The sequence below is a fragment of the Rhinolophus hipposideros genome (genome assembly GCF_964194185.1).
Source record: "Rhinolophus hipposideros genome assembly, chromosome: 9".
Classification (NCBI taxonomy): domain Eukaryota; kingdom Metazoa; phylum Chordata; class Mammalia; order Chiroptera; family Rhinolophidae; genus Rhinolophus; species Rhinolophus hipposideros.
Window position 1 is genome coordinate 64,907,934 of NC_138055.1, and position 15,479 is coordinate 64,923,412.

Genomic DNA, 15,479 nt, shown 5'->3' on the forward strand with positions numbered 1-15,479 from the left:
TCTGACGTTGAATCAACATTTTTCATTTTTTATGAGTACCCGTGCTGATTTGTCGAGGATATTTTTTTTATATGGACATCCAATTGTTCTGACATTATTTGTTGAAAACACTATTCTTTCTCCACTGAATTGCCTTTACTCCTTTGTCAAAGATCAGTTGACTATATTTATGTGGGTCTCTTTCTAGGCTTTCTATTCTGTTCCATTGATCTATATGTCTATTCTTTTACCAATACCATGCTGTACTCATTATTATTACCTTATAGTAAGTCTTGAAATCAGGTGTGAGTTCTCCAACTTTGTTCTTTTTCTTCAGGATTGTGTTAGCTATTCTGGGTATTTTCCCTTTCCATATAACCTTTAGAATTAAAATACTTGCTGGGATTTTGATTGGGATGGTGGTGAATCAAGTTAGGAAAAATTGACATCTTAACAATATTGAGTCTTCCAATCCATGAACATGGAATATTTCTCTATTTATTTAGATCTTCTTTGATGTTTTTTTATCAGTGCTTCATAGTGTTCCTAATATAGGTCATGTATATAGTTTATTAGATTTATACTTATTTCATTTTTGAGGTGCTATTATAAATAGTATTTTAAATTTCAAAATTGTATTGTTCGTTGTTGGTATATAGAAAAGTAACTGACTTTTGCATATTAACCTGTATTCAGCAATCTTGCTATACACACTTACTAGTTCCAGGAGTTTGTTGCTAATTCCTTAGGATCTTCTGCGTAGACAATTAGGTCATCTGTGGTTTTATTTCTTCCTTTCCAATCTGTCTCCTTCCGTGAATTTGTTAGATAAAATGAAAAATAAAAATTAAGGTTGCAGATGGAACTAAGATTGGTTGTCAGATGATCTCGAGATGAAGAAATTATCCTGGATTATCTGAATAGGCCAATGTAAGCACAAGGTTTTTATCAGTAGAAAAGGGAGGCAGAAGACAGAGAACTAGGAAGATGGCTGAATGAGAAGAACTCCGCCCAATGTTTCAGGCTTTGAAGATAACCGAAAGGGGCCATGAGTCAAAGAATGCAGGCAGCCTCTAAAGGTTAAAAAAGGCAAGGAAATAGATTCTTTTTTAGAACCTTTATATCAAACACAGCCCTGCCAACACCTTGATTTTAGCCCACTGAGACTGATTTTGGACTTCCCATCTTTCAGACCTGTAAAATAATAAATCTGTGTTGTTTGAAGCCAGTAAATTTTTGGTAATTTATTACAGCAGCCATAGGAAACTAATAGCACATGACTTCTGACATGAAGTGCATTGTATTTTTTTTTGTTGTTCTCTCATAGGCAAGGTGTATTTTCCCTTTACCTCTTTCAAGATTTTCTTTTTGCTTTTCTGTAGCTTGAATACGATATTCCTAGGCATGGTTTTCTGGGAATTTATTCTGCTTGGTGTTCTTGAGGATCTGTAATTTTGTTACATTTTTTTAAATGGTCCCCCAGATCTTCGATGTTTCATTCTGGGGTTTTGCTTTCCCTGCCCGCCTCCCCCACTGTTTTCCCTGCATTTTTGTTTGGGAAGTTTTTATTTATTTGTCCCCAAGTTTACTGAGTCTGTCTTTATCTGTGTCAAGTCTACTGATAAGCCCATTAAAGGCATTCTTCATTTCTGTTACTGTGTTTTTTTTTTTATTTATAGCATTTCCTTTTGATTCTTTCTTAGAATTTCCATCTGTCTGTGACTTTACCCATATGCTTTTTCATATTGCCTACTTTTTCCACTAGAGCCCTTAACATATTAATTGTAGTTCCTTTAAATTTTCTGCTTGATAATTCCAACTTCTGTGTCATATCTGAATTTGGTTCTGATGCTTGCTTTGTCTCTTCAGACTGTGTTATGTATTAGATTTACCTTTATATATTACCTTTAATATATTATATTTAATATATTTACTTACTTAATCAATCCCCCTGTAAGTAACCAATTTCCCATCTACACTACTATAGTTCCCCTGTGTGAATGCTATTTTTACTTCACTCTGATTTCCCATGCTGGGCTACCCCCCTACATGGATGTTCTCCTCATCTTATGTGAACTCTGACATCCCACTCCAGGTCATTCTTCCACATGGACAACTTCATCAGTCGGCTGCAGTTCTGACTCTCCATGTCAGGCTGCCTCCCTGTGGTAGGCTAACTAATAGTCCCCCCATAGATGCTCACATCCTAATTTCTAGAATTAATGAATGATAATTTACATGGCCAAGGAACTTTTCACATATGATTAAATTAACAATCTTGAGATGGAGACATTATCTGAATTATCTAAGAGCCCGATGTAATCACAAAGGTCTTTATCAGAGGGAGGCAGAAATGACAGAATAAGAGAGAGAAAGAGATTGGAAGATTCTATGCTGCTGGCTTTAAAGAATAAAGGGGAGGCCACTTGCTGAGGAATGCAGGTGGCCTCTAGAAGCCAGAAAAGACAAGGAAATACTAGACGCTCCCCTACAGTCTCCTGAAGGAATGCACCAATGATAATGCCTTGATTTTACCCAGAGACTGATTGTGGACTTCTGACCTCCAAAACGATAAGACAACAAAATGTGTACTGTTTGAAGCAACTAAGTTTGTGGTGATTCATTATGACAGCATCAGAAAACTAATATGCTCCCCCCTATTCCTTCTTGGACAATCTCCTCATTCAACTCAGGCTCTGACACCTTTCACATCAGATTTTCCCTCTGCATATACACTTTGCTTGGAATTTGACTCCCCATAGTGGCCTACCTTATTCTGATGCACCAAATTGCTTTGATTATATTGTTCAGGATGGAAAAGGATAGAAAAAATGACAAGATGAACAGAAAAAAAACAGGAAAACTCACTGACTATTAATGCTCAAGTTTCAATTGCCTAATCATCAAAATCACCCTGCCAGCAAAGGTATACCAGCTATTTCTGAGACACCAACGGTGGGATATTATACGAGAGGGTTCTCCCACTGCATGCCCTAGCTGCTGACCCTATTGCTCATGGGTCTAGGGCAATAACTGCCCCTACTGGTGCTGTCCCCTAGCTCCTTCCCTAAGTCCCACAAAAAACACTTCTGAAAATAAGTTTGTCATAAGGGAGGGAACATACAATATAGAAAAAAATTTATAACTACTGCATAGGCAGACTCAACTCAAGTTCTCTGAAAGGGTCTTCTCCCTGTCTCATTCAAGCTTCCATCACTTTACTTAATATGGTCTATATCTCTCCATGTCTCAAAACCTGTGCCAAACTAATACCATTCCCAGAGAAGGGAATGGATTACGTACGTAACGGTAGGCCAAGGCTCACCTCCTGGGGCTTCATTTCCCATTTCATGATTAAAGACTTCTCAAGAAAATTAACAGTAGGAATTTCCAATCCCTTCCACAGAGGTATGGTCTGATTCTATGGACCAGACAGGATTATCACAGCAGCCCTCCATCTGTAGATACCTTAAAATCTGCATCAACCTTAAATATTAACAAGAGTGGTGACACCGACAGTAGCTCATATCAGTTGCAGTTGTGCCAAGATCAGCCCAATTTCTTTTCAAACTTGCCTCATCAAAGATTCAAAAGTTTTCAAGAATTGAGTCTCACCCACCCTTACTTAGCTATCCAATAATCAAAATAATGCCAACTGGTTATTGTCAAGCATTAAATTTACTCCTTCACATGAACTATTTCACTTGATCCTACTGTCATGGAAGGGTTAAGTGAGATAGTTTAAAGGAAGCCCAGGCACCTAATCCTTTCTGTCCTCACCATTTTGCCACCACTATATGGCCCAAAGCCAACAGAATTAATCTCGTTACATCCATTTTCCTTGTTTATGTCAGTGATCGTAAGAAGGTCCAGACTCACAACACACCCCTACATGCATTCCCCATTATGATCTCCTCTCTTTCCTACACTCACTGGGTTGTCTGGGAATCACAATCTGGCACTAACCGAATCCATCATGCCTCAACTTCCTCCTACTCAAAAGATAAACTGATTCTCTCCTAAGCACACTGCGTCCCCTATATCCTTTTCAAATGGTGGCTGTTTTTCTCTCTTTCATCTTTTGGGCCAGAGATGGGGCAGATATTCTTTCCTGCAGACACTTATTTACCCTCCTTCAGCAACCTTGTATGTACTCTTTCCCCTCCTTCACTAGCCCAGAGTTTCCCATCAATTCACTAACCATTATGAGTGCACTCTTGTATATCCCCATGACTTTCTTGTCCTCTCTTTCTCTGTCCTACTTGCTTAGCTAAATTAAAGTCTGCTAAATACTACTCTCTGCCTTCTGTGTATCTTCACCCACAGCTCTACATGGATAGAGACAAACAATCAACTACACCAACCGGTGTCCCTTAACTTCATGACCACTGACTTCTAGTGGACCCTTAAAGCTGCCTGGCAACCCATATCACACTGCCCTGACCCAATCATTCTTCTGCTCCTTCCAAGCCTCCAACACTTTCTTCTTGAACTCCACTCTCAGCTTTCTATTTTACTGAGGAAACTTTAAACAATCAGTGGAATATTCTCACCACCACATTTACCCACCTACCAACATTAGAATTCACATAATCTACTTCCAACCTATTAACAAAGATAAACTTTCTGTGTATCTGCCTAACGCCATTTCATCCTTTATCCTCAGCTGACCTCTCTTACTTACTCATAGAAGCACTCTGCAGTTCTCCTCCCTCTCTCCTACATCATGTATTGCTTTTTATTTAGTTAAATCATTTCTACGAACACATAAACATGCTGTTTCTTCTCCTATCTTAAAAGCAAAAATCCCCCCAAAATTAAAAATTGTTTTGCTTGCTTTTATCCTGGGAGCTACCCCTTTCTTTCCTCTCCTTCACAATAAAACTTCTAAAAAGAGTTACCCATGTGTGTTTTCTCTAATGTCTCTCTTAATCCCGTTTCAATCAGGCTTTCACCCTCCATCCATATCAGAATTGCTCTTCTCCAAAATAACCAATGGCATCCTTTTGTTAAACCCAGTGATTAGTTCTCAGTCCTCGTCTGACTAGACTTATCTGCACTTGACACGGTTTATTCCTGAAACACTTTCTTCACTTAGCTATCAGAGTAGCTCATGTTTTACGTGTCCTCTTATTTCACTGGCTGTTTCTTTCCAGTCTCCTTTGTTGGTTTCTCCCTATCCTCTTAATGATGGCATGCTTGAAGACTCAACCCTGTGCTTTCTTCTCTTCAATGTAAACCCATGATCTTCATGAGTTCAATGGGCATTGTCTTTAAATACCTTCTTTATGTGCCTCAATTCCCAAATTTATGTCAACTGTCCAAGCTTCTCTTTCAACTCAAGATTGATCTAGCCAATTGCCTACTCAACATCTCTACTTTGAAGTCTAATGGACTTAATGTTCAAAATTAAACTTCTGATTTTCCTCCCCAAACCTATTCAGTCCGGTTTCTCCACCTCAGTTAATAACAACTTCATCTTTTTAGTTGCTGTCATGGAGCCATAGATAGGGGAGTCATACCACCATATTCTCGCTGGAGGCTGGGTTGGAGACACAGGGAGCAGGAGCCACACAATCCGCAGCCTGCCGTCTGCTTCTCTGCCAATCCCCCTTACTTGCTAGCTGCAATCCATGCTTGCCAGCCACAATCTGCTGCTAGTGTAGCCAGGGCAGTTATATTAATGGCCAATGGCTCACTGGCCACAGCTGACGGCCATCCCATCACAGTTGATGGCCATTTACTACCCGAGCCAGCACCTTTCCATGTGAGGGCGAGAGCCTAGAATCTGCTCTCTGGGACTCTGTCCCCACAGTTGCTCAGCTAAAAAGTTGGAGTTATTCTTGACTCACTTTGCTCCAACCATGCTGGTCTATTGGCTCTTCTTTTACCATGCAAGGCAAGTCTCCAATTTAAAGCCTTTGAAAGGATATTTCCCTTGTCTGGAATCCAAATAGCTACCTCCTTTACCTCTTGTAAGTGCTTCCTCAAATATCATCTCTTCAATGAAGCCAACTACAACTACTCCATTTAAACCTCTAGCCCACCCACTCTACCCTACTTACAGTTTTCCCAATTCCCCCACCTTGCTTTACTTTGTTTCCGTAGCACCTATCACCTTCGAACTCACCATGCAATTCACTAGCATACTATGTATTTGTTTATTTTCTGTCTCACCCTTCCTAAATTTTAAATTCCTCAAAGGCAGGGATCCTTGTCTGCTTTTGTTCACAGAGGTATCTGAAGTGCCTAGAACAGCACCAGGTACATAGTAGGTACATCAATAAATATTGGTTGGCTGAAGAAAGTGAATTCTCACCACAATATTGTGAGAAAGGCACAATTATTATTCTTTGTCAGATGAGAAGACTGAAGCTTAGAGAATATAAGTAATTCATTAAAAGCCACGTTACTTATAATGGCAGGATAAAGATTCCAATCCAAGCCTCTCTCCCTAAAGCTCACACTCCCTATTTCACACCCAGTGATGTTTGTCTAAGGTGGATAGAGGACATGGGGAATACGGAGATGAGGGATGCAGTGGGGAGTTGAGGGAGGAGGTATAAATAAATCTCTGTGTGCCTGGCTAAACAATTTGGACTACCGCCCATAGCAGAAGCTCTGAGGTAAATGGTGACTGTCGTGCGGGGTGTTCGGAGGGGCGGCCTGCGGGGCCTCTGCTCCCGCTCCCCACATAAGAACGCAGGACATGGTGAGGCCAAAAAGGAACACCCACGGAGCCATAGGTAGGGAAGTCATACCACTATGGTCTCACTGGAGGCTGGGTTTACACGACGTGCGACCTGCTGTCCGCTTTGCTGCCAACCGACCAACCGACCAACCGACCAACTCTCCTCTACTCTCCTTACTCTCCTTCAGTCTCCTCCATAGCCACGGCAGTTATATCAGTGACCAATGGCTTAATGGCTACAGCTGATGGCCAACCAGCCACAGCTGATGGCCATCCACTATCTGAGCCAGCACCTCTCCACATGAGGCCGAGAGCCTGGAAACTGCTTTCTGGGGTTCTGTCCCCACAGTGACAAAGTTAATAAATCTATGCTTTGAAAAGATAACTCAAACAGCTGCTAAATGGAGCAGTGGAAGCCAATAAATTGCCAGTGGTACCACATTTAATGGGACTTAATCCAACTTTTAGATTTCCACAGCTGAAAATGACTTTCCTCCTATAATACATTAGTATGTAGTGCATTTACCATAGTCCTCCTTTAGAAAAAGTTAAACACAGCATAAATAGTTATGAAATTATACTTTATTCATATATATTAAATATTGATAAACTAAACAAATGAAATACTTTGCATTTGGGTACAGTCACAGTTGTCAGTGATATTCTGAAGCACCAGGCAGGAGATGAGATGCTATGCTTTTATCAGGGGACAAGTCGTATGATCTGACACCTTCAAGTGCTGTGTGACATGCCATGAAAGCAGTGGCTCAGAATGCAGACATGACTTCAAACACACAGTGATTGGATGGCATCATTTAATTTTTAAGTGTTCATTATATCATCAACTGAACTAAATACACAACTCACAGCATCTTGTTAGGTTGGCTGCCTAGTTGGCCCCTGAGATAAAGCCTTGTAATCACATAGTCTTGCCTAGTTAGTCAGAAAAAAAAAAAAAAGTCAAGTGAAATTGTCACAGGATACAGGAATTATAAATAATACATATATTACTAGCTATTCATTTTTATCACATAAAAGTTGCTATTATAAATACTTTGATGAGTTTAAAATATATTCCCCATATAAATAACGTAAAATATTAAATATTAATAAATAGATTTAGATTTTAAAATTCAAATATTGCCGGCAGGAGGATGATTATTTCGAGGCTCTCCGGCCACGAAACAGACCCTGACTCCTTTTTCTCTTCCTTAGGCTAGAGCTCGGTGACAGGTCATTCATCACATTGAAGAGTTCGCTTATGGCTTTGCGCTGCACCCTCACATCATTTACCTGTTGGGAAAGAACACAGCACAATTAATTTCAGGCGTGCAAGCCATCAGGCTGTTCTGCTATTAATGTCATAGTCAATGAAAATGGAAGTATTCCTTTAAAAACGTAATTTTTACTGGCAATGTATTACCTTAATATGTAATGGTCTTCAGCAGTGAAGACTGACATGATAATTAAATTGCTAATTGTGCTGTAACATGATGGGACACATGATGTATCCTTAAATTTACTGCTATAGAATTCTCAAAATTATACAGTGAAAAGAGCCCTGAAGTGGAATGACAAAAATTGTGGGTTTGAATCCTGTGTGTGCAATAACTTTGATTTTGAACCAGTCACTGAGCCACTGTGAAGTCTCTGTTTTCTCATCCCAACAATGAGGAGATTGTTTAGAGGACTTCTAGGCTCTCTACGAATTCTATCACTTTGTATTTTAGTCTTTGCTGTAAGTATCAAATAAGTTACTATAGGTCAATGGTTCTCCCCTTTTATGTGCAGCAGAATAACCTGGAGACCTAAGAAAGAACTCAGAGACCCAGGTGCATGAAATCAGATGGGGCCTAGGCCAGTGTGTGGTCACTAAGCTCCCCAGGTGATGCTGATACCCATCAAAGTTTGAGAACCACTGATACAGGTTTAAGGCTTTATAAATTACCAAGTCCAAGACAAATGAATACTATGAGTTTTAATTTTCCCCCAAATTAGGTAAGCGTCATCATTTCCATAATGGGATTAAAAATAAAAATGAATCATTTTTATGTGGCAATAATTAATTACTGGTATAAACATTTAAAATTGAGAATTGCAGCAAATTTCCCTGTTCTGCCTTCTATTCCAGCAAATTGAAGTATTTCCTCACTGTAACCAATAGGAACATTTATATGAATTCATGCTTACTAAAATGAGGACCATTTGCTTTCATATGTTTTTTTCTTCCACCTTGCCACATTTCTGAAAATAACTAGGGAGATTCTAGGCTGCAAGACTAATTACTAAAAGGCATAACATGCCTTAAATATATTAGCAGTTGAGCAAACGAGGACAATCATTGAGAGCTCACTCAACATTGCCCATATGAAGCAGGATGCTTGGAGTTTCCAGAAGGATAAGACCAAGAGATTTTTTTTCAAGGCCCAGTTACAGCAGAGTAGAAAAAAATTTCTATCGGCTGTGTGTTTGTAAGAGATAAATTTTACTTTCCAGTGTTGAAAGCATCACCAAGAAACTATGAGACTTATCCAGCACTGAACAGCAAGCCAAAGGCAGCACTGAGTTAGGAACAAGTGCTCTTTCAGTCTCAGACTGTGGCAAAGGAGATCTGCTGAACACTGGAAAACACTATCAGTGGAAAGTAATTAATTAACATTAATTTTTCCAAGTCACTTTTGCACGATCTAATACATTGGGGACTAGATAAATACTGAAGAACAAGCACTTATTTCAGTTCCTAGGGGCTGATCTGAAAGGGATGAGAGGTAGACCCAGGTATAGTGAGAGCTGGGTGCAAATCCTGAGAGCACAGGTCACATCAGGACCCCTGCCTTTCTCATATTTATATCAAAGCCAAACCCAAAGGAATCTGGAGGCCTTTGTCTCCTAGATAAAATTTTGGAAAATGTGACTTGTCTTTATGCTTCAAAGTTATCTTGCAGCTTCTAGACTCAAGCTTTAAAGATTTAAGACAATTTCATGAGCTAAAGCTTAGGAGCCTAAGGATTTCTCCAGCTGAGATATTCTAGTATCCAAAAATTGATAAAGCAATTATTTTATAATATAAATTCTAACTTTTTTCTTTCCTAAAAGCAAGCAAACAAACACTTGGGCTGCACAATATGAGAGGTTGACAAGAGCCTGGCAACACAATGCCCTTAATGGCTCTTCAAAGGCCATAGCTCTCTCCTACCTCATTCTCATTTTCTATACATGCCATTGTAGAGTTTGAGAGCAAAGGAGACCATAGAAGTTATAGAAACCAATGGGCTCCCTTTAAAATGAGGAAACTGAGCCAAGCCTATGATTCATCTGAGTTCACACAGTTCCTTGTTAACCAAGCTGGGAGGAGAGCACAAATCTTCTCTCCCCTCCCACTGCTCTTTCCATTAAGACAGGCAGCCTCTCATCCAAAGAAAAGAATTTCCATCACACCAACAAGGGACAATGAGAGAACTGCTTCTCAATACTTCCCTCAACTGATTCACCACTTCCTCCTCACTGGATTTGTGCATTAACCTGTCTTTGTGCAATAGTCACAATGCCAGCATTTTCCCAAATCACAAAATTAATCTCCATAGTGCCCTGGCAAAATCACCCAAAAGCATGAATGAACTTACTAAGGAGGAGTTTGGGCCATGGGTGTATTTCACAATTTGAACAACTGTACCCAGTAGCTAATTTCTACTTTTGGGGAAACTAAAGTACTTTTTGAAGAGCCTCTGTAATGAAACCAAAGAAAGAATTAATATCCTCTCACCGGAATTTGAATCAGTTTCTTGAAGTCTTCCATTTTACTGGAGCTGCTATTGAAGAACTTAACACTCAAGTCTTCCTTGATAGCTGCCATGCTACTCTTAATGAGCTGGTTGTCTTTTAAGCTTTCAAAGAGTTTGAAGTAGAAGGAAACGATCTGGCTCTGAATTATTTTTTTGTCACTCTCCTTGGGATGAAAGAACACAAAGAGACATTAGTCTGAATTTATCCATCAGAAAATAAGCAACAGGAAAATTAGCCAAATAGAAATAATCAGCTTACCTCTTTCCAATTCTTCAAAATATCCAAAAAAAGAGTCCCACCATCAGCTACATCTGAATTACTAGCATTCTGAAAAAAAGAAGGAAAAATTGGTTTACAATTAGTCCATAAATTGCCCTAAAAGTGTACTTCAAGTTTTATTGCACTCAGATGCTGACAAAGGTCACGGATTTTCTTTTCAACCCTTTCCTTGCTTCTACCAAGTATTCCCAAAAGTTATTATGTTGGACATAGCCAAAGACTACCATGCTATTTTAACTTTCTTATTTTCTAGTATAACCCTTAAATTGCAATATCACAAATAAATTCAACAAGATTGATGATACTTCAATTGTCCCAAATAACTAGCTTTTAAAAAGTGTTCTCAAGCCTAGTTTAAAAAAAAAAATCAGCAGCCTTCCCACTATAAAATACTGACCCCTTATGGTAAAGATCTTTATAACATCTACCTGTGTCATACCATATTATGTCAACTTTAAAAGATAGTTCCGGCTGTGTGTGTGAGATTTGATTTGATGTTATGAGAATAAAATAGTTTGTGAAGGCTTGAACATATGTATAACAACTGTAATTATAATAGCTAAATTTTGAACAAATAATAAAATATTTAAAATGCAAAAACTATTTTAATTAACCATAAGTAAAATTTAAAAAAAAAAACTCATATAATGAAACAAACAAAAAAACATTTTTAAAAACAAGCCAGATTATAACTCCTACAGAATCTCAGCAAGTGACTGAGTTCAGGAATAATTCATAGATGACCTAGATGGACTAGTAGAATTTTAAAACCACTTTTTGGAGAAAAACACCTATAAATGATTTTTTTTTTAAGCCAAAGCTTTAAGGATCTCACCTTCTTTCATTGATTAATTATTTCAGGTTATCATTTGTAATGCTAATCTTGAGTCTTTATTATCACCATCATGGCAATCTGAGAAATCCGAAACTAAAAGCCAGTCATTTTTTTCAATACAGATACTACTTGACATGACAGTTGAATGGATTCTCACCAAAAACTTATCAACATCCTCCTGCTTTATACCCATATTATGCCCATCTTGTGAAAGATTTATGAATGACCTCTTAATCTCCATAGCAAATTGAGTAGAGGGCTAAAGCAAAATCTAGATCATTTAATCAAAAACTCATCTAGTCAATAGTCAAAATAACACCAAGCCTTCTCAAGATGACTGTGACGAAAACCTATCATAGACACAACTCCAAGTCAATGTTCATTCATTTCTCCCACAAGCAAGTATTAGTAAAAGGTCATACTCACAATATACGTCTTTAGGTTATCTATTTCTTTTAAAAGCGGGGCCTGGCAGTAGCAGCCAACAGAACCTAAAATCACGCACAGCTGAAAAGCTAAGATATAACCTGTATAATTCATTGTTTTGGCGAGAGTTAAGCCGAAGTTGATGAAATCAGTAGCTCCTATGCTAAGTTGATCAGGTCCGAAGGACTTAGCTGATCTTTCTCCTCTAATAGCCGATCCACAGATGATCAGAAAAAGTACTGCATCTCCTTTTGCTGCTGGTATTTATACCTAATTTGAGTCTCCTCAGGATTACGTATTTTCACAAGTTTTTTAAGATGAGATGGTGACAGATAGACAGAGACGCTAGTTAGTTTGTATTAATAACTATGGTTTGTGGCATTTTGGTGTTGTAGTTAGAGTTTCCTTTCAACTCCTTGGGTCTTTTGACGATGAGACAGACCCATTATGCCCAGCAGTGCCATTCTTGTGGGATGCTCTGAAAGCTCTTTTACTTCACACCATTCAGGGATTGGAATTTTTTTTGTACCTCCTCCCTTTGCCCTTGTAAAATGTTGACTCCAAAGTGTTGACAGAGCATATTGATAATTTGTTTGTGGTTGGGAGCAAATGAAAAGGAAATTCTAGGGGCTCTCAATCCTTTACAAAGGGGGTGCCTTTTAAATTTTTTCTTGCAAATGGCTAGAAAGCAAGGAAAGAGTGTGGCTAAAAGGCCAATGTGGGGAAGAGGTGCTTCACCAGGGTTACTACAATATCCTACCACAGCTTGAAATTGCTCTGGGCCAACACTGCCCAATAGAAATATAAGGCAAGCCAAATAGATATATTTAAATTTTCTAGTTGCTCCATTAATAAAAGTAAAAAAACTAATTAAATAAAAATAATTTGAAAATATATTGTAGTTCAACCAGTATGTCCAAAATATCATTTCCATATGTATCAATACACCACATTATTATCTCACATTTTTTTTCTCATACCAAATCCTGGAAATCTGGTATGCATTTTATACCTACAGCACATCTCAATTTAAGACTATTCATATTTCAGATGCTCAATAGCCACGTATGGCTAGGGGCTACTATGCTGAATAATATAGCTCTAGATGATCGATTGTTCTAAATAATCATTAACAATGGAGAATTGTTTTTACTTTTTTAAATTTCTTTTCCTTCCAAATACAAACAAATAGGATTCTTCCTCCTCAGTAATTTATTTATGAGTAAAACACGTGGGGATGGCACAGAAGGCCCACCACTCTCTGGTTCCAGGCTCTTGCATTTCAACCTGAACTGTAGGCACGAGAGTATTGTGTTTATGGACGCAACGTTGAATCCTGGTAACTATTTACCTATGTGATTTTGAGCAAGCTTCTTAACTCCTCTATGACTCAGAAATGGGCCTAATATTAGTATCCCCTTCCAGGCTTCAGTTAAAAATGAAATCACATGGTACATATAAAGTGCTAAAAATTCTGCCTGGCATGTCGTAAGCATTCAATAGTTATCTATTGTTATTTAGGAATGTTAGATGACTAGTCATTCCTATATAATACACCCTGAACTTATGGTTATGCTATTCCTTTGGCCTTGAGTTCTCTTTCCCCTCATCTGTGCCCCTGAGGGTGGTGCTCATTCATGCAAGCCCAGCCTAAAAACCGTTATCTCCATCACTTCTCCCAAAATTATCCTCCTCAAAATTAATCTCACATCCCCTCTACAGGCCTAGCACTTGGTTTATACTTTAGAGTCCTGATCCGTCAATCTCCCGTTAAAATTAGTTACTCATGTGTTGTCTCCCATTTTAGACTGAGTTCCATAAAATCAGAAATTGTTTCATTGTTTCTCTGACAACCTGTTCTTCCCTAAAAACTTTTAACCTGGAGATCTGCCCACAGACAACACTGAATAAATGTGAATTTGAATGCTCAATGAAGGATCTACTTTGAGTTTTTTTTCCCCTCAAATTTGGTCTAATTCCAATGTTATCAGCTCTAACTGTAAGAAACTAGTTTTAAATTAAATAAGATTTATGATTATGTTGGAAACATGATGCTATGTTTTTAGCCAAATCCTGCTTCCTGGGATAATTCCGTGTATTATTTTGTGCAAAAAGCCAGAAAACTCTTTGAGGGGCTTTCTTCCCAAAGAATAAATAAGATCAAAACGTATCTGCAGGACCAAAGCCTCATGTTAGGCCAGGGAAAAGTGTAGAAAACATGCTACTGCCCAGAAAGCTCCAATGTGGCTCTCCTCAAGGAAAAACATGGCCCAGGAAGTGTGCTTAAGGTGACACAGTGACAAGAAACCCTTATCAAAGCCGAAGACACACTGCAGGCACCCAATACCATCCAGGAAACCACTGGCCAAACTCCAAGTTACTGGAAGAAATATTGCCAATTTTCTGGAAAGGAGTAAAAATTGGTTCTGCCCATCTCTTCATTTATCCACTGAAATACGGTGTTGGAGGTAAGGAGTTAAGAACAGTGAGATACACAATTGGAAATTACATATTATCTGGGCATTTATAAATTGAGAGTGCCTATTCAAAATAATAGATATATATTATGATTATGTTTACAATATGACCAGATGTTTAGATTAGTAACTATATGGTTAAAATCCAGGCTCTAATAACTCTTGATGGCATGATCAAGCACATCACAGAATTATGAAATTATAGAGATTATCTATGACCTAGTCCCTTATGTTTTAGATTTGTAAATCAAGCCCCAGGAAAACAAAGTGCTATGCTGAAATTCATTCAACTGGGTAATGCAAAGCTGATTCTAGAACCAAGGCCATTTCCCTAATACACCTGTCCCCCAATAAATCAGTACCCATTAAGGCTATTGTATGTGCCTTAAAACTCTGCTAAATATGCGAATTCAAATAATCACTCCTCTCAGGCATTGGTTTCCAAGATTTTACTTTTTTCCGTAGAATTTGTGAGATAATACTCACTCTTTCATTCCTTGCAAAATAGTAAGAATGCAAATAAAAGTTTTAAAATTCTTAGTAGACATTCAAGCAGGACCAAATTCATAGACATGAGACCTGCACCATGTATCCCGGATCCCATACTTAGAACAGCTCACAATTAGTGTAATGCTCTGTTGTTACCTTCTTGAAATTCCTAATAATTTTTTAGAAAGGGGACCCGCTTTCATTTTGCATTGGTTCTTGCAAATTTTGTAACTGGTCCTACATCCCAGGCTAGAAGTGAATCATATCATTTTAGATTTTCCTCTTTCAGCATACAATTCTTTGGTTCAGAATGTTGTCACTACAATAGTATATCCTTTTACGATCTTTTTCTGTCTTGTCAACTTTACCAAAGAAGACGTTTCTCTCTCTTTTCTGCCTGTAAAACACCTTAGGTTGCACATGCAAACTAGAGGTTTCACACTTTGTTGGTTCAGCCAACACTGAGACTGCAGAATAATTCACCACCAAGATATCCTTTCAAAGTTTTGCAAACCCACCA

General features: G+C 38.3%; 1 protein-coding gene across 1 annotated transcript; it reads right to left on the minus strand.

Moving 5' to 3' along the window:
• Nucleotides 1-7,828: 7,828 nt before the first annotated feature.
• Nucleotides 7,829-12,107, minus strand: IFNG (interferon gamma; the record flags this gene model as incomplete). The annotated part of the gene is made up of 4 exons (XM_081059600.1): nucleotides 7,829-7,963; nucleotides 10,434-10,616; nucleotides 10,712-10,780; nucleotides 11,994-12,107. 4 exons carry the CDS (start codon nucleotides 12,105-12,107, stop codon nucleotides 7,829-7,831), a joined length of 501 nt encoding a protein of 166 aa, XP_080915726.1.
• Between the last annotated feature and the right edge of the window lie 3,372 nt (nucleotides 12,108-15,479).